Source organism: Lingula anatina, chromosome 2 (genome assembly GCF_051362555.1).
Source record: "Lingula anatina isolate TDL-2025a chromosome 2, LinAna3.0, whole genome shotgun sequence".
NCBI classification, from domain to species: Eukaryota; Metazoa; Brachiopoda; class Lingulata; order Lingulida; family Lingulidae; genus Lingula; species Lingula anatina.
Window position 1 is genome coordinate 10,203,683 of NC_141768.1, and position 24,171 is coordinate 10,227,853.

The following is a 24,171-nucleotide window of genomic DNA, read 5'->3' on the forward strand; positions in this document are numbered from 1 at the left end:
ATGTAAGAGTGATATTGACTATTTCAATACCTCCAATCTGTGGTCAGGATATTCTGCATACCTGTTTGCAAAATGACCATTCAATTTGTCCATGCGCTTAGTTTGAGTCACATGGGTGCATTTGGAGCTTTTTATCTCCACTACTTTATCCTATCCAGCTGATCACATCATTTCTATGTTTCCATCAAAATTCTTTTCATCTTGCCATTCAGTCATATCAAAAGATGAAACAACACTGAATGACTGTACAAAGTAAACAAGCTAGCCAGAAAATTATATCTTAATGTGTCATCTATTGAAGACATACCTTTCCTCCGGAGGTTTTCTTTTCAGAAAAGGTTAAACCCAACTCTTCTACAATAATGACTAGAAAACATTCCGTCCAAGTCTGTACAAAGTAACCAGTCAGTTAGGATCCTACAAGATTAAGATCAGCTACGTTTACTTTTTGTCCAAAATTCCACAACAATGTTCTTTTTGTGGCCACTTGCGATCAATCTAAAGCACAGAGAGATAGCATCAATCTTCCTCCTTCTTCTACTATCCTATATAGTCACATGCAACATTATGTGATGATACCGATGACCTGTGTCAGTTTTACCTCAACCCAGTGTCTCCCACCACTTAACATTACTCCCCATTCCTTGTAACCAAAATTAGAAGTGCACTTAATCTGCCCCTGTTCCTGGGCTGTTCCACCAAGGCTCCTGTCACAGGGAAACAGTTCTTCTACTATGAAGGAATTCTGATACGAAAAAAAAAATTGGAAAAGCCTCATCAGGTATGGCCAGTGCCAGTCAGTGCACACGAGGACTTGTCACCAGAGTAAGAAACCAGACAACTCATCCATAAATTTCTATTTCCATCAAATGACAACTATGCCAGCCCAGAAGTTCATAATTCAGTCAACAACACGATATCGGGCTAGTTCACTGATGCATTTTCTATTGGATCGTATTGATTCTCCCTTCCCCCCTGACAATCCATTATCTTGTCTGCTGTTAAAGCCAAAAGCCAATCAATATGTTCCTGCTTTAATGGTGAAATACACTGGAGACAGATGAGTCATTCAATGCGGAGGATATATTTCTCCAGTCAGAGGAAGATCCTCTTGGTAATGGCTCTAAGACATCAACATAGGTAGATAGATGAGCCAACCTCTGGGTGACTAGGGTAGATTGCTCACACAGGTATTGCAACATAAGCATAAACACATTAGGTATTACTTATTACCCCATGTTATATACTTAATCATCCCACATTTCTCAACCCGCCTACCTTGTGTATATTGGTATGAAAAACTGTTGCACAAATTGAACATGCATAATTATCAAGTGTCTGGGTAATTGATTGCTTTTTTCTACAGTAAATGCCAACTGCTGCCAGAAAATAAATGCACAATGCCTTGGGAGCAAAACAGGCAGTTATCTCTCCCAAGAATTCAATAAATAGAGATAAGGTGAAAACTTCAATTTACCTTTCCTTCTCTTCTGTTACCTCATTAAAGGAAAATTTTTTACACTGATCTACTTGAATATATAAAATAAGTCTTAAAGCTGTGTAAAATTGCTGCATCTGTTTCATCAGGGTAATTTCAAATTCAACCATTGCTGTGTGATTAATAATAGGAGCAATAGCAGTCTCCTAACCTAATGAGATGCTGGCTGCAAATTCTCAAACCTTTTCTAATGCTTTGCTCTGATTGATTTACTTCCGTGATGTCTGATAAAAATCATTTGTACTTTGACTAGACAAATTGAAAAGCTTAAATGGGAAAATATAATAGGAGTGATCTGCTGAAAAAAATAATGACTGAGATTCATCTTATAAACTGAAATTTTGGTTTGAAGCCATTTCATATACGTCCATGATGCAACAATTTCACCAAAGCTGCAGTTCATCACCTTCAAGACACCAAAAAATAAAACAAAACTCATCTGAAATGACCACTCAGAAGTATTTTAAGACCCTAAAACAGATGAAAATCACTGGTACACTAATGTAAAATAAATTAACAATTATATTGATTTGGCATTGACCTGTGACCAAACCAAGTCATGGTGATTTAATATATATTTTTGTCACTAATATTTACCAGTGGGGTGTGCAATGCCAGCCATAAACCATATCTAAATAGTTTGTATGCAACTCTGATCTGGGACTGTATAAAGGAGAAAAAAACATGAAAACCAATCTTTGGGGTCAAGACTTGAATTAGTTCCAGTCTGCATATTTTCAATCTAACTTGTTTCCTCTGTCCCCTGAGTTACTGATCCAGTAGACAGGCCACTAGTTGTTTAAACTTCTTTTTTTGTAAATTGAAAACCCTACTCTGGCTGATATCTATTCTGGTATATTTAATACCCCCCCCCCCCCCCCACCACCACCACCAAAAAAAAAATATATATATAATAGTATTAAACAAATAAATAATTACCATAAAATGCTGAAATGTTTATAACTTGACTTTTGCTTTCAAAGTATCATCAGAATGTAAAATACAGATACCCCAAGTACAATAATGATGATGTTTTCTTATGTTTTTCTTCATTATAAAACCTACCAAATAATCAAGCATTTTACAGACTAAGACAAAAATTCTGACAAAAATATGGGACTTAGTTCCACAAACATATTCAACACTCTAGTAGTTATCCTAGTATATGCCGTGCTTCTAAACTAATTAACATCACACTTTTGTTCTTTGCAAGCCAATCTAGTTAGCAATTCTAACAGGTAATGAGATTTTCTCTCTCTCTGTGGTACTGTCCTGTCCAAATTGCTCATGTCACAGTCAAAAGAAACAAGTCTCTAAAGACTTCTGTTGATCATAATGGCAATGGGAAACAGGCTGGTGAATTCATGATGGACTGGCTGTGAAGAGCAGGAATGGTCAATTTCACACAGGAAATCCATATTTTTGCAGTTCAATCAACTGCTGCATATCCGTGATCTGGGTCAATAAAAGTTCAGAAGTTGATTATATGGAAAAAAAATTGTTAGATAGGTATATTTTATATAATGTTTTTTGAAAACCCGCATAAATAAATAAATAAATAAATAAATAAATAAATAAATAAATAAATAAATAAATACTTAAGAGAGGCAGGAGAAGGGGTGCAGCATTGAGTGTTTTCACCTTTCCTTGCTCTAACATGGCACAACATGTGTTTTCACACCTGGTTTTTAGGCACAGGTCAAAAATTCAGCATTCATCAATCTACTGCTGAAATATAGTAAAGTGTTGTGGAATATCTTGATAAATGAATGGTTAAAGGGATTCTGAAGAGTCAGGATATTATTTTTCTATATATATATATACTTGACTACAAAGGTAATAAAAAACATATCCCAACTGAGGCATTTTTAACATCAAATCATTTTGCATCACCAGTGTTGTCATATCAAATTTTGTACTTCATCCAAACTATACAGTGCCATTAGATGCTTGCCTTAGACATAAAATTGTTCAGATCTAATACAGTGTAGGTCTTCATGCCAAACTCTATCATAGGACACATATCCCATCAATAAAAACTGTTCAGTTCCACAACAGTGACAATAACACTAGTACCTACACCAGTCTATTGAAAAAAAAAAAAAAAACTCAAACATCAAAAGAACCAAACTGTTTAAAAACTACTACAAGAACTGATAAAAGACATGGCTTGCTTTACTTACAATAAAATCTGTACAAATGCAATGTGACTGCTGTGAGGTTGCCCAGTTCAAAAGAATACCTGGGCACTGTTCCATATTGTTCACCTCTGTCAGTTCCAATATAGCAACTGGAATCACTGAGCACATCAGGAGACATGAAGATATTTTGCCTCAATACTCACTGTGTGTATGCAATCTTGACTTGCACTCAAACTTCGATTTATCAAATGATGATCATTGTATACTCATGGCAAAAATGCCAATTCTATATTAAACTCTGGGAAAAAGCATTTACTTATCTATTACAATGATACTCACTGATAAATGTTCTTTCTAACTTTGTAAATTTGGATTAGAAAAAAACTGAAGTGCTGATTGCTTTACCATCCAGACTTGCTCCTGTCAGTGTTCTGAGAGCAAGACCCACACTTCTCTGTCAGTTGCACTTGGTCTACTAACACCAGGACAGAGTTTATACAGGCCAAACTTCCTGTACAAAACATTTGTATTCAAACCTGGTAGGAAAGGACCTCTGAGAATACTTTAAAAGAAACCCAGAACAGAGGAAGTGAATACAGTGAGGCTGTCTAGCATCATTGCCACAAACATCAGAAATCCATTAGCTGAGAGTGTGCTGAACAAAATGGCCACCAGTCAAATGGTCATCTTGATGACATAATTCAGTCTTTATTTCTCTAATTGATCTGAAGAAAAATGATGCAGGGGCACGGCCAATGGCTTTAGCAATATGGCAGATGCATCATCTTTAAGTTGCTGAAGATCAATAGCATTAAATAGAGATTTCTTTCTCTTTTGTAGCTTTCAGCAGCTCTGTTATTCTTTTAAATATTACACTCTAATGGCTATTAAGCAATGACAACACCCACAAAATGATGTTCTAAAATGAAAAATGCATCTTATGACCACTTGCCAGAAAATATTTTACAAAGAATCATCAAAGCCTTGGCTACTTCAACCACAGTATATCTAAACATCTACACATGCTGCAACAAAACAGGCATTTATCTCCACCCAACCTTGTATTGATTTCCTTAGCTGTCTACGTGAACTTTCACATAAATACTACACTTTTCCTGCCCTTCATTATTTTGTTTTTGACATCAACCTAGTATGATCTGTTTTGCAGGTTCAGACAGCAAAGTGCACTGCCAGATTTCAAGCTACTGATGTATGCAAACTTTGCTGCAGTTGATATTATCATTAGGTTTGGGAAGAAAAAATGTTAGGAGGGCAAGCTACAGTAACAATTTCGGACAGAGATACTCTCTAAAACATTCAAAAATAGGCAACTTCCTTTACTTTAGCACATGTGGGAAACAGTTCTACAAAATACTATCCATCTAAAAATAAGACAGACACAAAAAGCAAAGCAGACAATTTATATCACCCAACTATTATATTGTTAGTATAGTGATAAAAATATAATAAAATATCACAAAAGACTGAGACACTGCCATAATTTTGTTACTGACATACCAGCTACATACTTGTGTCTATTCACTAATAGACAAAACTAAAAATATGCTGTAAATCATTACATCCCCAATCTTTTATTGGATACAACCAATTTGACAGTACAATTTCTCCACAGACTATTTTCCTTTCTCAGACCAAAGTTGCAAGATAGAAACTCCACAAAGGCAAGGTCTACACCTTTTATCTGTAAAATAATTGATTTTAGAGTATCATCTTACAATTCCTCTAAGGGAACACAGCATTGATTATCTTTCTTTTTACTGCTTGTTTGCTGACTTCTTCCATGTAAACTGACACTGAATGCGAAGTAGACATATTCCCTTACGCACCTTCCAAGTGAAACTGTATCAGCTGCCTTGAAGTGTCCTCCAGTAATCGAGGGAAATGTTTGCCTGCTGTGTCTGACAATGTAGATTGGGAAACATGCACCAACAACATAATAGAACAGATCATGAGGTATCAAGCTACTTTCCCAAGCAAACATACCAGATGCTGTCTATTCATGTAACAATGATGTAAGATCTGTATGTTATTTGTCTGGCAAACTGACATCAGTCATAATATATATCTTCATTGTCTCAGACCAAACAAGATGAGGATGATATTTTCCAAATTCCAAGTTTTCTTATTCTTAAAATAAGGTTGTCAATCCTTTTCATCACATAAGAAATATCATCGTCATGCCTTATGGACTACTTAAAGTACAAAGTGAATGCACATGCTGAAATAAGAGGAATCACTGCTGAAAACTCCTGGATAAACTAATTGACTGATCTTTCATTCCGAACGGTCCCAAATTGCTTACCTTTTGCTAGGGTTATGTTGTAGCTCCTTCCTCACATTTTATGTTTACAAAACTAACTTTCCCTTGCCACTGTTGGTGATGAAAGCAATATAAGCCACCTCTTACTGTTTATTGCCTGCGCTTTATAAATGTGCTCCTCTTAACATCAATATCCTTTTTTTCCCCATTCTACATTTCTTTAAACATAGCCTCAAAAAAATCCATTTTTACCTCTCTCTGTCTAAATCTTGGATGTAGTTGTAGTTTTCCCTATCAAGGCTGCCACTGTGTCTCTTAGAGGGGCTACCACTGGGGGAGCTGTTCTGCAACTTGTGCCCTCCACTACCAGTAGAGTGTGAGCTCAAGCTGACATCATCTTGGGGTAGGAAAGGGGCTGCAGCGTTGTTCTCCTCTGAGCTGTTATCATCTGAAAGGGAGAGAGTTTGAATAACCTAGTTAGTTCTTTCAGTACAAGACAAAGATACATTGTTATCAGGTACCCAGAAACTGTTGTCCATCAGGTTATGTTCTCAACTGGTCTAACTTAGATCAGATGTCACCAGACATTGAGATAATTACTCCCCCCCTTCATAATTAGATTTTGAAATCCAATGAGCAACCTGAACATCTAACATATATTGGACTTAATGTTCCATTAAGTTACAGTTTCAGGCTGATTTCTCCATCCCCTAGCAATCTTATCATCTGCAGGGGATAATGCGGTAAGCTTTCAAGTGGGTTAGCCATATTCTATCTAAGGATCCTTAGTACGCAGATCAACAATGTAAGTATGGCAAAAATTCCTCAATTTTATGCAAAGTCACGAGACTATGGGCTGTCAAAAGTATCTCATTAGTTCAGCAATGGTTCATGTTGTACTTATGGGCCCTTGCATTCTTTGCTACTCCTAACATTTTTTTTCATAACTAAATACATCCTGATCTACAAATTCTACTTACAAGAGCCACATGTATTTCATATTATTTAGGAAGACTTAATTAAATACAGTGCACAGGTTAAATGAGGGTCTACTCTGCTATTATTTCCACTAATAAGGCATGCCTTAGGTTTGTTTACTTTGTGTGACTGCAACCTTTTGCTAGTGAAATAGTGACCCAGTGAGGTAAAATTAAAGTTGATAACTTTTGTAAGAAAATGTATCAAGTGATACTGGCCACAGGGTATTTATATCTGGGGGCATTATAAATATCACTCAGACAATACTGTTATTATAACCAAGACTTTTTAAAAAAATTATTTGCTAGATTTTACAATTACGTGTGTATGTTGGCAGAAACTGGAGTCATCCTATCAAAAGTAGGTTGGGAATTGATAGTTAACAATAAATAAACTTAGCCATAGTGATGTAACACATAATTGTTAGAGGTGGGGTGTATAATATTCCAAATATAATATAAAACTAATTAATAAAAATTTGTTGTAATTTCTGAATTCAAACAATGTCTATTAAAAAAGCATTTGCATTCTATGTTCAAAGAATAACGACACCAGGGCAGTTAATATATATTCATTATCATACCAATGTCTCTCTTCTTCATCATTATCATTTATCTGCAATGAAATTAATTTCAAAATGATCAAACAAAAACAAGTATTTTACATAGATTAAAGACATGACTGATGCAGCTCTCTATACTGTAAGTATTTCAGCCAGACAGTAAAACACATATTTCTATTTCACCATCACATTCCCCTTCTACACTATTTCCTAAGGCAAGTGACCATTGAAGTGCCCCATCTGTGCTTTGTTTTGTACAACATTTACATTAGCAGCTCCTGCCAAATCAAAACAGCACCAGCAATGTGGTGATCTCTTACCATGTGCTTCTCCCAGCCCTTGGCATAGCATACTTTGTAAAATCAACTCCCGATGAATCCACCTTTGTTTTCCTTTTATAAACAATTCAATACCTCCCCGGCTGTGTTATCCTTAAAAAGTATGCAACACACACTTGCCCTAACCAGAAACAGCTAAAGAACAGGACTTATTTTCTTATAAAAATTCCACAAAGCCAACACAAAATATATCTACCTGAATCCATGTTCTCCCCACCTGCTTTAGGTGTGTTTCACAGTAATGAACATCAGCACAGTTTTACACCCAATATATACACAGGCATAGCAGCGCACTGCACATTCAACATCCATACATTACTAGGAATACTTCTCTTCTATTTCTGTCCAATCTGAGTCACACGTACAGTGTGAAACAGCACAAGTGCAAACTCACAATCCATGCATATCATTTCAATACATTCATCTCCATCAAGTAAAAAAATCAATACATAGATAGTCTGTTTACAGCGCTGTCATTAATAAAATGAATTGTTTGAATGAAAGGTGTGAAAATCCCAAACACTCTCATATCAATTCTCTTGAATCAATACATAGCTAACTATTTTCATCACATGGGTGATTTTTTTATTCACCTGTATCAAAATGAATGAGATTTCTGAATATTCAGAGATTTGCACCTGGGTATGATGATCAATACAGACAAAGACTTCTTAGTTCACAATTCTCAGCTTGTCTGCATAATGAATCTTAATAACACTTCGTTTTGTGACGCGAAATGTAATACTTTTATCGTTTTGTTGACAAAAATGGTAAAATCCAATTGGAGAATCAAAAAGACAAAGCATGGAATCTTTAGAATAAATAATATTGCATTACATCATTACCTCAAAGTCAATGTTAAAGAGAGTGACCTCATTTCCATATGAATTCTTTGTATTTACTCGGTTCTATTAGAGTGCCATTTGTTTCAGATATTCATTAATGGATTTCATTGTCCAGTGAACTCTGCAATGGAGATTAGTAGACAAGAGTTGAGTCTAGTCGATAAATCACCTGCTTTTCCTTGCCATATGGTCTGCTTCTGTGTTTGTGCTTCAGTCTTTAAAGACCTAATGTTCTCTCAGCAATTATATTTGCAATTAGTGTGGAAACAAATATTGGGAAATTTATCAAAATAGTAATGCATTCACTTTGCCCAATTCCAAAGGAAGAAAATGCAAGGATAATTTCCATAAAAATTTTTCATATAATGAGATAAAAGTACTCTTGAGAAATCTAAGTGGTATGGTGGCTCCCAGATGCATCTCTTGTCTGGGAAATGGTTACCATGACAACTAGTCTAACAGGGGTGACTGCATGTGAAAGAGGAATTACCAATCTATTTTTCAGGTGAACCAGTGGGGTTTCTTTCTTAACAAATGAAGAAATTAAAGGTCACATTCAATTGTTCAAACAAAAAACACATAACTGAAACCATACAATTGAAATGGATGGGATGAAATTACAGAAATTCCAACAAAACCTTCACTAAAGACTAAGAAAATATGCCCTTCTCTCTGAAATCAGTAGCCACTTAAGGGACTGTGTTACTCTTACATGAGGAACTATTGATTCTTTCATGTATAATTTAAAACATTATTCCATGGAAACAAGAGCCAGCTATCCATCAGGGTCCTTGGAGTCTGTCCTAAGGCTACTGACTTTCATTACTTCGACAGCAAGCAAATATCAAACAATATATTTTTATTAATTCAACACACACCTATTCTGTAAAAATCATTATAGGAAACTAAACCAATCTACACATTATTTTCTCTATTGAAGGAAAGAAATGAATTGAAGAGTTTCTCCCTTTCAGTTTTCAATCCCATATATTAGATAAATACCAGCATGTTTATGGCCACTTTTTCTAAAAATCAAAATAATAACAACCTGGCGATACTTAACCCAACGAGGAACTTAAGTTATTATCTTGTTCCAAGGCAAGTAAGACCCTTCCTCTTTCCTTATGCCTTGATTCCACTGTAAGTTGGCTTCCCTACTCTCACAAGACTTGTCTGTTAAAGCACTTGGCAGGGACCCAAGGGTCCCAATAACCTTACTTGTTATCAACAGCCCACCACTATATATCAGAGGAACTAAGGCTGGTTGGGTAGTTCAATTCAATCCAATTCAATTCAAATATTACAGTATCATTTATTTCAAATTTCCAGCATGAGTTTGTCAGTCATTCCACACTCGTCATTAGTTGGGGTCCCCACAACACACAGCAGGTCACGCTAAAAGAGGGATCAGGTTTTCATTTGATCTACCTGATAGCGCTTGGAGGTCTAAACAACATAGGCGACAAAGTGCTACTCTGTGCAAGCAAATCTATTACATGCATCAAAGAACTTGCTGAATAACTCTGACCAAATTGGAATATTGTCAGCCAATAAAAAGAAAAAAATGTTCTTTTCCATATTTCATAAGCATCGTAGATCAAAACAGACATGTTTTTTGTATGGAATATTTTTTATCATATCTATCATCAAATTATAAAATTAACTTTTTAGTGTCTCAATCAGACTTTTTCAAAGTATCTAGATTTAATCTTCTCATGTAGTTTTGGAAAATCTCTGTCAATGTTATCAATACAGACAAAATCAAGGTGTAAATTCTTGGTAATGGTCAGAAATTTTAAAGCAAACTAAATCCCTGATAAACCTCATTCTAGCTCTTATCTGAGAAGATGGAGCTATAGAATTGGGATCATATACAAAAAAGAAACTGAAGAATACAGCAAACAAACTCATCTTACCTTCACCTCTAAAATAAAATTAAAAGCAACATAACAAAAACTCACCTCATTGCACTATAAACCATACAGTACTGTCTGGTCTTGTTTTCACAAACATCAGCACTCAGAAAGTTCTTAAAACTCCCTTATACATCACCACCATATTGGAGACTTGAAGCATCACTTTGTAACTATTATCCAGAATCACAATTATCCCATTGTTAACTATCAGTTATGATTCCATAATTAGAGGCTAGTATCACTTCCCTGAGGGCAATAAAAGATCACCAATGTCAGGTATAAGAGGTGCCACGATGTCAAAGGGTATTGTTTACTTTGATAAATGACTGCTTTGAAGTCCACCCTCAACCTGCGATAATAAGCCAAGAAGGTGAAACGGAGATGATAGTGCAGGCATGAACTTTGTTCCTGGGGGTTTTGATCAAATACTCCTGTTTGATCGCTGATTTTAAGGGCAGGAAATACCTCTACTTATATCTTCAAAGGGAAAAAGCTAACAAGGTAAAAGTATATTGAAGTCATGTGCACTTCAAATCTAACAATGCTGTCCTTAAAAGGGGGGAACATGTCTGTATTCACCACAGTTAAGTGAATGGTAATGTTTTAAATATTGGATATTACCAATAGATCTGTTATCACACCTCTACAGATTCAGTAATATAAACATACCAATACAATGTCCATTCCACACATTACATACAAAAGCAAACAAACAATAAAGTGTATAAATAAATAAACCCATTGGTTCTTTCAATAAGGGAAACCCAGTACCAATCATATTTAGGGCTTCAGAACCCAGTAATACAACTGCCATTCATTCAACATAATGTTTACAGTAACCTTTCAAATGCTTTTACATAACAACTTGTCAGTTAGTGAGAAAATTTTGAACTTCCTGTCTGTGCTTTTAGCTTTTCCAGAAATTATTTCAGAAACTGTAAAGAGGATGCCAGCCCTGTTCAATGATATTTTACACTGGGTGGCAATAGTTGATTAGGACAGCAATAAACTATAAACACTCTAGAGATATTATAAATCACACCTATATGTAGACAATATTAAGCAGAACTGGTAGTTAATCATGGGTGTCTCCTACATAAAAGATGAATCAACATCTTCAAAAACTTACCTGCAGGCTCAATAAACCTACACCCCTAAAAACACAATTTCAAATGAGTTTTTCTTCTATTTGTGAACAAGAAAGAAGGAATTTCCGTTCCTATAACATAAGAGAGTTTCAAAAAGACATGACTTGCCAGTGAAGACAATCAAGCAGAAAACAACAGAGCAAGGTGAAAATCATTCCAGTTCCTTTACGAAGCCATTCTGTAATAACATAACATACCTTATATACCTGCTGCCCAGCCACTAACAAGGTTATTACCCAAGACTGACCACTGACCACTTGGTCAGCTAACAAGATCTGTCAACTACAATATACTCTGGTCTTTCTAACATGCAAGTCCACCAGGCTGTTGTTATCTGATGAAACTGATACCGACACCCCCTGCCAGAGGAAAAACAACCTCAAAGATGTCTAGGATGTATCAACATAGAGACAAAGTTCTATGGATCCAGCTTGGTTCAGGAATTTTTTTTCAAATTAAAACGCAGCAGTTCAGCGATAAGAATGACTTGCCCTGCCAAGTCAAGGATCAGTGCTAAATGTTGATTGCAATAGAAGTATGAAGAAGTAAAGAAGCTTTTGTGTTTCTCCCTCGGCCTGTAAAGCAGGACCTGGCTTTATTACACGTGAACATGGCTCTTCAAAAATAACAATATTAGGCAATCCCACAATACTTGTCTTTCTGTCCCAGTCTTTACACTTGGCTCCTTCCATCGAGAGATTTATAAAGACTATCAGCTTGTTTAATCTAACACCCCAACCCTCGTGGCCTACCTTTTCAGTGCTGCAGCAAAAGAAGGTTGCGCCCAGGTGAGCCGGGATAATACTACCCCCATTTGTAACCTTCTCTAATGAACAAATTTATTCTGTTACATCCAAATTGAAGTATACAATAATGCAAGGTTTCTAATTTAGTGTTTAAACAGATCAGGATTGGAATAATGCCCTCTCTGTTGCTTAACATGGAGCAGATAAATTTGAGCAAATACTCAAGACTTTGGTATCTGGTGAGAGATAAAAGGGGGACTGGGTCCAGATGCCTTACCTTATAGATCATTTGGTGGCATTTGCCACACCACTGACTTACAACATTTTCTCCTTTTATACCAAAAATTCCTGTTTCAAAATCAAAGAATACAACAAAGTAATACAATGCAAACAAGTTGCTAACAGGTTTGTGTGACTTTCATGATACTTGCTGACTTTGTTCCAAGTCGCTCTTTCTAGTCATTCACACTTTGTACTGGACTGCTCTTTTGTTTGCTTTGCTTAAAAAATGATTAAGCAAAATGGGGAAAACTTCAAAGATAAAAGAGAATACAAATCAGATCAAACACAGCGCAGCTAAAGTAATTTCAAGCCTGCCAAAAACCACCTTTGTATAAAACCAGCAGCCTGACTGTGCTTTATAAAGAAACAATCAGCAATTTCAGCACATACATATATATTTGATGAAAACTGTTATTTCATTGCAACAATACTTTAAAAACAAAATGTCAAACAAATGTTGGTGGATGGATCACAAATCAAACAGTTTTGACACAAGGATAACTACTGCATACGCAAAAAATAATTTTCCACAAATCATCTTTTAACCAGTAAAAAACTCAAGCCAAACATGACAAGAAATTCAGTGTGGTCAATTCATGTTGCACTGACCAGTAAATACATACCCTGAGACCAGACATTCCACAAACAGACTCACCTTATTTTTGCACATCAGCCTACAGGAATGGAAGCAGTTGTGAACTAACTTGTGATCAATATCCCTTACTGAATAGATTACCATACACAAAATGTCTACCAGGTGGCAGCACATGATGGGGCAAATTTTTCTAACTGAATAAAACCTAGTTCACAACCTGTGACTGACAGATAGCCATCGGTTAACTTTCACTGTGCTTGGTCCTCCAGGTAATATATTTCACTACTTTCTTCTACCTTCAAACGTTTCACTCTGTGTTCATCTGTAGAACTACCAGCAAGCAGAGGGTACAGTGAGTTCATAGACTGACACTCTCACACCCGGTCACTAGATAGTCAACACACTAATCCTATGTCAACTTACTGCAATGATATGATATCATTCCAGCCATTATTAGTCAATGAGATATTACCTGGGTAATCCTCTTAGCCATTTCTTTATTGCCTTCCTAATCTGCCACAAGTAGCAATTATTAGGCTTAAGTTCCTACATATATTATGCATGAAACAAATTGTGGAAAACTCTTGATATTTGATTGCATTTCGAGGCAGGGAATTACACACCATAACTTAGATCAGCTTCTTGAACTTCAATGATATAAGTGGCAGTTTCCCGGCTACCACCTCATTTACTTTACTATACATCATCTTAGGCTACCATTTCAGTTATATTCTCCTCAAAACAAATCACAGGAAATTCATATAAGTAAACGGAAACATTTTTTGATAGCTACAGGTCTTGTTCACAGCAGCACTTACTTTGAACGAAAGCAGTCTGCTTCAGACTCTTAGACTCCAGGACCGCCATCATGCCTTAGAATTATAATCCCATATTGACCAATCTGGTAGTGATATCATTAAGTCCACTTCCAATTTAATTCAGACTTGTTGTGAATGCAACTTTACATAGAACCAAATGATACTATAGGATATATCAAAAACTTGGACTTTTCTTTGGTCCCACAAACGAGGATGATATACATGCAAATGGTGTTTGTGTATGGGAGAAGAAGAAGAGTTTTATTGCATATTATATTTGATGATTAAATGGCTGATTGAGTTCTGACAAAATCCATGCATTGATTAGGTCTCCAGGGACATCTGTTAATTAAACAGTAATTAGAAAGCTATCTTGGATGGTATGACAAATGACAAAGCTTCCCACTGAACAGATGGGTAGCTTAATTCAATGATTTTTCATGATAAATTAAGCAAAATTATACTGAGTGACATTTTCATAGATCAACCATATTTATTTTGAGAATATTCCAAAGCTTATGAGTCTACCTTCATAATTAATGACTAATGTGTACCAACATGCCACACCATCATTGACCAGTATTGCATCCCTTTTGCCATGGTCTTACTCTTCTATTCTATTCCTTCTATCTATTCTTCTATTTTTCAAAAAGGCAAAATGAATTTAAACACCTTACCATGGTTGGAATTCTGATCCACGGTCCCCAAGAAAGGTGACAAGCCTATATTGAGTAGTGCCTCCCCCTTGTGTCCTGCAGGCTGTTCTTCCTCCCCTTCCTCTCCCTCCTCATCAGTCATAACTGTACTGAGATGAGACAGGACATCTTTCATGCTGCAGGCCTCGCTCTCCAGCTGGGTGAGATGACTGGAGTTGTCCTCTAGTTCTCGCTTCAGGTTGGTGTTCTCGATCTTCAGGGACTCCACCTGCCTGATCAGGTCATCGTAGGAGTGGAACTGCTGAGCCATGGCTTCAGCTTACCTGAGGATGATAAGGATATTTTTGAGTTTTAAAAAGTTGTAATTCGAATGCTAGCTTAATTTATCGAGAAGTAAGTATAAATGTAACTTTATTGCTGAAATAAAAATAATAATTTTTTTTTGTCTTTTTTTCAGACCATTTAAAAGAAAATATCTGAAACATAATTATGTTTTATATAGGTTAATTTCACACACACACACAAACAAACGCACACACAAGTACTAATTTCCAGTTGCCTTTTTGAGAAAACTTGAACTACTGTAATGCTACAAATAATGCTCCTATTGAGCATGTATCTCACTGAAATGTGTTAATTTCCTGCTAATGTCAGCAATTTCCTTAAACCTTTCACTCCTTTACTGTTAGTCATGTAATTTTCTGACACTAAAAAAAGTATCACATCTTAGATCCATTTAAAACAAAATATATCTGTAACATCAAATGTAATATAGGGTAACAATTGTACTTCACCAGTCATATATCACAAATTCTGTATAAATAAAAAAACACAATCTATCATTGCATTAGATGTGATCATAAAACCTTATACTATCACAATCCTATCTGTGTTTTTTTTTTTTTTTTCAAAACAACCAACACCTGGAGTATACCAAGTATGCCAGGGAGAACCAATTAATTATGCAACACAGGTTGTGAACACGCAATAAGCAACTTTGTTAATTGAATTTCTACCGGTGCCAGACTGTATTGGGACAATAACTGCCATGTTAATTTGATTGTGAGAGCTTGTAACACTCTCCAGACAAGTGGGAGAACAAAGCATGATCTATTTTTCATCCTCACATCTAGATATGTCCTTTAGTATGTATTTCTTGTGTGTTAATGTTCAGTCACCATGGATATCTATGATCATCACATATCTTTCAATACCTAACTGATACGATTTAACATTTCCCAGGCCTTGTATTAGAAAATTGACATGTTTCATAATTTCAAATTATCCACGTCAAATTTTCTCAACAGATCAATAAAGAAAAGAAGAGATCCAAACTTGGGCAGCTCCCTGTGTTTGTACTGTCCTTCAAAGTTAATTGCTTGGAAGAGGAAAAACAACTGGTGTGAGTGTTATGAATCTTTCATGAACTTTTGACACCAGCAAAAACAGCTCTCGTCCACTTCATAGGTACAAAAACACTCCAGAAAACATTTGACAGTGGCCTACCACAACATACTGTTATAAAAGACCAAAAGGTGTTAGGCCTTCACATGGCCTAATGCAGGTTCTGGTTATGTTTTCCTTAAAGAAATAAATATAATTTCATCATTATCACAGCTTTCTCGCTTCTTAATCAATTTTGGCTAAAATGTTAGCTATTTGGCTAAAACAGTTGAACCAGCTTAGAGAAAGCTAAGCTTGCACTAAAACAAAGAGCAAAGGTGTTAGACCTCAATAATATTATAGATAATCAATGTTATTCAAGGCAAGCTGTTGTTCCTGATTTTAACTTAAGAATACCCATGATTACAATGGGATCATTATCTAATATCACACCACTACAGCAGGTGTTAGTTGAACACACACAATATCTCATCTCAATTAATACTTTGTAAAATTTCCCAACTTAGTTCACACAGCTTTTTAGTCGTATCTTTTACTCAAAGATGGAAGACACAATCCTCCATAACAGGGGCAGATTTAGGCCGTCTTCTGGGTCTTCCGGAAGACGGTCAGATTTTCAAGTTTACATTGACGGGTATCTAATTTTTTCTGTCGGAAGACGGTCAAAAAATGGAGGATGGATCAACAAATATAAAATGGAAGACTGTCAAAAAATATCTCTGGATCCGCCCCTGCATAACCTGTGTCTTAAACTTTATACCAAAAGAAAGACAATCTGTCTTAACATTCCTTTTTTAAAAAATAAATTTCACTTTCATTGTTGCCAAAAAATATAAAAATAAGCCTCTAAATCTCTTAGGCTGAATATCACACCTCAAACTTCAACACAAATACCTACATGAATGATTCACAGAGTATAAGCCATCAAACAGGTGCAAACAATTTACTGTAAAACACCCTTCAATATCAGCCACACGTATCAACAGTATATATATCAAGCCATACAGGTACAACATACTCACAGCCCCTGCCATATCTGACATACACTGACAGCTTAATGCAAACACTCAAAATTGACCTGACGCTGCCAGGTAGGGGGCTATTCTGATGGAAATCTATGTGCTGTCTGGGAGCAAGAGAAGGCAGGCCTTGGTGACATCCCTATTATTAGTTTGACTGAACTGTGACAGAGCTGTCACACACATACATAAACTTGAATTGCTGGTTCTCTTGCTAACAAAATGTCCCAAGAAATGATCCAGAGCAGCCAGGTATATGGTTTCTCTAATAGGAATCTGTACCACCTTGGAGGGAATTGTTATCTGGGTAACATCATTCTCATAATAATAACAGCAATACATAAAGAGCTATCACAGCCATATAGTAAGTTGACAGCTCACTAATACACAAAATAAGAAAAATTCCTATAAAAATCAAAAGCAGTCAATTCAAAGTGGCTAAGAATCTTGAAGAACTCGGATCTGGTTTGCAGGATCTATGTTTCTGATCAAGGTGACAAAAGGTGGGAGAAGTCTCAAGTATACCAGTCATGTATTACACATCTTGCTTATGGAAATCAAATATGACATCTAGAGCCAGAGTAAGACAGATCTATGTAAAAAAAAAAAAAAACTATTACGTAGTTGCCACTTAGCCAACGGTGATGTTACACCTGGACAAAAAAACAAGCAAGGTTTTTTCTATTACATTAATTTCCCTACAAGGGAGACAATGTGATTGTCATGTTTTCTGTTTAACATGTTCTATTAGGTAATAACAAAAACTAATATGTGGCTGTTACATTCCCCAGGAAACAACTTCTAGGTGTTATTAATAACTCCTTAAAAAAGACCAAAGTTGCATTTCAAAAATGACTCGTTTTTATTTCGTAAGCTCAATTACCCTAAGTTATGCTAGTCTGCAGTTATTAAAAACATGACAGAATGACATACAATGATGAATGGTGTGAATTTAACATTTCATAGCCAGAAACTTCATATACCCATATTCTGTAAGTACATCTGCAATTCAACATACAGAATTGAGATGGCTAGAATGATGTCACTTTAACAAACAAAAAAGACCCTACCAAACATATCACAAAACTGTCTATATAGACATTCATAAACATAAATGACAAAGCCAAGAATGCAGGCATCTAAGTACAAACCTTCTGAACCAGACATTTTCATGTTCCAAGTAATCTGCAATAACAGTGACTGACAACCTCTGACTTATCTTCATCATTACCGTAACTTCAGCCTATGATTCATCAACGGAGTGGTCAATAGACAATCCCTGGTCAATAATCCTGTTATGATACACTCTCAAACTACATTAGAGGTTGATAGACTGCTAAGCCTATTGACTTTCAAGTGCTTGGGCAAATAATTTGATTTGGGCACTGGTAATAGTGCTCCAATTTCATTTTTGCTTTGGGTTTTAATTTCAGTGGTAAAGATGTGAATTAAAAGCAAAATTCTGATAAGAAAGATTACACGCCCATACAATTCTTGTGCAATATTCTATGCATAAATTATCTTTTTGCTGAAACATTGTGTTCAGGGTTAAAAAATGTCTGGCAAATAAAACCAAAATCACATTGCCATTTTCCTCTCTCACGTACAGAGTTTTACAAGCAGTCTAATCTTCAGCCCACAGGTGCACAAAATCTCATACCTAACTGCTGTGCCCCAGCATCACTTCACACAAAGACATGTCACAATTTTTCTCTTTTCTGAACCCACATAAAAAGCACAATTCCTATTCCCAGGTTCACAAATAATACAAAACCAATATGATCTATAAAAGAAAAATCTTCCATTATGAGCTCACCTTCAGGCAATTATTGCCCAGATTGTGGAAACAATTGATTTTTTTACACTTCATTACCTGAAATACAACTTACCGATAAAATTACTATTAAATGGCAACCTGCCAGGCAGCAATCATCTTTAGAACAATGTTGAGATTGTAAGGCAAACAGTTCTGTATTTTCAGCATGTTTGTTTTAGGCACAACAAGGGATTAAGGTCTGAAACAAGTAGCTTGAACAGGCATTTTTTGCATTAATTCAATGCTAGTTCAATGACTAAATATCAATTTTAATTTGCAGCACATGGCCTTAGAATACCCAGCTTTGGTTATTGCTCTAAGTTTACTAAATATTAAGGTTCAAAATCAGAATACTCATCTTCACTTGATTCACGGAATGAGTAAAAACCAAATATTGAAAAAATATTTCTGTTTACTAGAAAATCAGAGCACACTTCATATTATTCATGCATTTCATACACGTTAATATTTTGTCTTTCTTTCAAAAATACTTTGCCCAGGGAGGTTTGTCTTGGCACTCAGCATTACCTTTTTTTAAATTTGTCACATTTGTCATTAATGAGAATTTGTTAACAATAAATCTACACCTAATCAAAGGCATTCACTATACACTGTCCTCAAGGTTAATTTCATACACAATGATTGCCAATTTTACGGGACCATGAGAATCTGTACTTAAACTGATAGTTTTATCAGCGACGATCAAAGAATGCCTACTATTTAATCACAATAACTCTTGATACCTGCAAATGATATTTTTGATTGCAACACAACCCTCAGAAGTAAAGGTATTTGTTAGCATTCAATGAGATTTTTTTGACTCTTACTAACATATTACCAAAACCAACCACATCATCACATGCTTGGCAAACACTTACAACTTTGGGTTCACCATATATGTATATAATTCCCAGCACATTTCTTCCACATTCAAACTCCCAAGTCATCAATGATTCCCACGATTTCCCATAATTTCTGTACAGAGAGATTTCTGTTCTCAAGGTAATCTCTGCAAGGAAACATGGCTCATCACCAGCACATGGTCTCAGAGGCAATGAATCCAAAGATTTCCAGGAAACCTTACCCTACTTCTATGATAGATGAGCACCTGGGCCTGCTAGCGGGATTTACCATTAATACATACTGGGCTATGAACTCTGTTGAATAAATAGTGTGCTATTAGTTGTTTTTTTATAACATATAAGAAAGGCAGACAGAGAGGGTCTTGTTGAAGATTTCTCTCTCTCTCTCTCTCTCTCTGTGTGTGTGTGTGTGTGTGTGTGTGTGTGTGTGTGTGTGTGTGTGTGTGTGTGTGTAAATATATACAATTAGGTTTTGTTGAACACTACATATGCCACGTGTCTAACATTCATTGGTTTTAACATATATACAAGATGAGGTGAAATAGCAAAAACAACATACAAACCAGTCAGATACCCATTTAAGAAAACCAAGGTACCCACTGACAAAGGTGAAGTTAAACAATTATAGTTTAACATTTAGATATAATCATGCAACACTGTCTGAGCACAACTTACAGTCATCTCAAGTTGTTAAAAGGAATATCACAATGCCATCAGCTAGACTTGAAAACTTTTGCAAGGGTTAATGAGCATGGCTTTTAAATCCTCATTTTCTGAGGGTGCAAAAATGGATCTATCTCAAAGACATGCTTTCTCACTTCACATTGTAACTAACACACAGACTGGCAAAAACATCCGGACAGCTGATCTTACATAAGATAAATAAGGTTCTACAGGAACATCAACATCCTCTTATAACTCATAGACTCATCATTATCTGTTAGGCTGAAAATAGCTGTTCTGCATCCTACCTATCCTTGGTAAACCAATGCGTTTTTGCATCTGGTTTCATGATGTTCAGGAGACAAGACTTGCATACTGAAAATCCCAATCCAGTCAAATATTGAATCTATCATTTGCCTTTTTCTCTGCCTACGAATGCCAAAGATTCAGCATCATATATAATTTAAGAAATATTATCAATTTTGACAATTCATATACTTACTTTACTTTTATCAAACTGTACATTAACACTGAATACAATCATAGACTTTGAAGTCCAACTATTTTTGTCATTGACTAAACAGCTACTCTATCTCTTCCCTGAATGGCCGCAGCTGCTCCGGCTGATCAGTGAAGTAGAACCATAAAATTGATTATCTCCCAAAACTATTCGAGAATCAATGGCCTGAGCCACAGAGAGATTTTCCACATGAAATGGTATCTGAATGACCTCTAACTAAACAGCACAATGACTTCAAATGAAAGAAAGACACCTTAATTAGAAGACTGGTGAAAAAAAAACTCCCCAGCAAAGACAGATTTTCCACATGGTTTGACACCTGATAGGATTGTTAACTGACCAATACAATTAAATATTATCAAATGATTTGTACCAGCAGGTCATTCTGTAGGGAACTTTCACTGGTGGAATAAAATAATAGGAAACATCTCAACATGATGCCAACTACTGTTTGTACATAGCAATAATTAGAATTAAAACTGTGACCATAATGCAGGATTCTTCTTTTTTTCAATTCATTTCTGAAAAATGTACAAGAGGTGAGAGTCAAAAACCACAATGTTTTCCCTAAAAAGGAGTGACTGCACTTCCTTTTCTTTAGAAAGAACCCTATTTAACCTACATTTTTCTAGCCTATGACACTGACAAAGACTTTCTTTACAATATCACAAAAAGTAACCATCTTTATCCAGTATAAAATCCTACAGCACACGCTTAACCAATAACAACCCATCAAATAAATCACATAAAAGCCTTAACACACGAAAAACAGCTATTTTCACACAATTCCATGATTAATATCCCTCAATAACATTAAATTGCAGCTATGATGAAGCGCATTACCTTTCTTGGATCTGAATGCACTTCCTTTCTAATGGATGACCAGCTGTAAAGTGTTCAGATGTAAGTTTTGATCATAACACTGGAGGCCAGCAATAAAGACAAAATCAATGTTTTCACTCCCATCTCTCCAGCTCTCATTGACCAAATCTCCATGGCACACTGGTGCCTCCTTCCTCACCCTATTTGTACACTAGTCTCTCTTATTCCTTGTAGATCCCTATATTGAACAACGCTTTAAAAAGGGACTTTTAATCAATTATTCATATTTTCTCACCAAATATGTATTTGGCATGAGAGGCAAAGGCACAATTATGATGATATTCTGATTTGACTCGACCTGAGACCTAGGTCTCCTGAAAGACCTACTAGTATGTTACAAGAAAGACTTAAGGTATATACCTCAGCTATCACCTGGACTATGAGGATATAAACATGGAGAAATGTCCCAGGAATTAGTTATGAGCCGTTACGCCTTTAAGTCAGACAAGGACCAACAATGTGCTATCTTCTCCGGATCAATACCCTAACTGTGTATATATTGATTTTCAATAATGTGCTCTAGCAGTTTACAGTAAATAGTTCTCTGTCAGGAAATGTAAAAGCCACAGCTATCTTCCTGTCTCAAGTGTTTTATTTGTACTGAACTCTGATAAAGGAGAGCGAAAATGCCAGGTCATTTAGTTATTCATATTAAAAAAAGAGCATGGAAAAGGCAAAACAGGAAATTTGGAAAATCAAGTTTTATGCAGGTTTAATCAAAATTACAATAGCGAACAATGCAAAGTGTCACCTTACATGAAAACGAGTGCGGCTGTTGTGATGACTGATTTCAAAAAATGGTAAATGTTTCAAACAAATTAACATCTGAATTACAAAATAAACAAATCAACATAAAAACATTTTTCTAAGTTTACCCGAACATTAAAAAGGATCATTTCAGTGTTTCAACGAAGCTTCAACTCTTGTCTGAAATTGTACTTTTTTCTAATCTTTTATCTTCATCCTCTTGTGACCTAATTGCAGTCCCTTCTGGCACAGTGCACATGACAACCAATGCATCAAAATTACAGCTAAACCTCCGCTGAGACTCCTACAAAACTAGGGAACAGATGGTCAACACAAACTTGGTCACCAAAATTAAGGCCTGATTCAGTTATCTTTCTCCTTTTTGGACTCCAAAGGAATTAGTCCACATAGTAAATTATGAGATTTTCATTGAAAAGAAAATTAACAGATCCATTTATCAGTTTAAAAATGACAATTTGGAAAGAAGACTTACTTGTCAAGATAAATACCCCAACACACATTTTATCTTTAATGAAAGGTAATTAGGGAATATTACATATCATAATACAATTTATGAATTTTTACATGTTCTTTACAAAATTGTTAACATAAAACCTGCTTTTAAACAAAAAAATGCATAGATTATCATTTTGATAAGTAGCACACAAAAGTCTATATTCCTGCCACTAGTTTAATGCCAGCTGGCTTATTCAATCCAGAACTCCATGAAATATTTGGCACTTATAAAACTAGTAAGCATCTGAACACCAGCATTAGGTACTAGTAACTGCATATTATATTTTGTAATTACTAGTAAGATTACTGCACACAATATATCCATATATCCATGAAACCACATAGTTCTGGAAATCATATTAAAAATCTTACCATCAAGAATGTACAAACCTGTTTTGGCAATAGAAACACAATGTTTTCCTACATTTTATCTTCCTTCACATTAACTCCCAGGACCTGAAATTGAAGAATAAATACCAATGTGATATCGAGAAAACAATTTCGCTTACCAAATTTAGTTCAGGCTCTCTCAACTGCAAATGGGTATACTCAACAGTTGTGTGCGAGACACTTGTATTAAAAAAATTGGAATCCAAAAGGCAATGGCAACATTATCCAAATGAGTAACCATTACTCACAAAGCTCCAAATCAATATTGGTGATAGCCATGTCTCTTAACTCTGTTGGAAAGCTTATGATTCAGCCCATCATTTATGACCTAAGCTAATTGGTGGCATCTTTTTTTTTAAAGAAAAAAAGATCAATATGAAAAATATTGCCACTGAGTTTGTTTGATTCACAGAAAGTACCCTCAAGTCAAATTTAATCTCCATTTTTAAGTTATTTACACTCAACTCTTCACTTTCTATCAAATGTTTATCTCCAGCTCCTGTCAAAATACATGTTATAGAATAGATTCAAAACGAATTCCCCAATT

The 24,171-nt window shown here is 35.6% G+C and overlaps 1 protein-coding gene across 10 annotated transcripts in view; it reads right to left on the reverse strand.

Annotated features, from left to right (window-relative positions):
- Positions 1-24,171, reverse strand: part of LOC106157029 (adenomatous polyposis coli protein-like) — a 55,211-nt gene that overhangs the window by 26,256 nt on the left and 4,784 nt on the right. For 4 of the 10 annotated variants that reach the window (XM_087007092.1, XM_087007091.1, XM_013532493.2 and 1 more), the window contains exons 3-5: positions 23,625-23,690; positions 14,826-15,127; positions 6,173-6,368 (exon numbers count right to left, since the gene is read on the reverse strand). In XM_087007092.1, coding sequence (XP_086863218.1) covers positions 6,173-6,368; positions 14,826-15,114 — 485 coding nt within the window. In that variant the 5' untranslated portion in view covers positions 15,115-15,127; positions 23,625-23,690. Of the gene's footprint in view, positions 1-6,172; positions 6,369-7,994; positions 8,300-11,904; positions 12,255-13,390; positions 13,414-14,825; positions 15,128-18,378; positions 18,402-19,921; positions 20,116-23,624; positions 23,691-24,171 lie in introns of those variants that run through there. The other 6 variants (XM_087007088.1, XM_087007089.1, XM_087007090.1 and 3 more) reach the window with 6 other exon arrangements.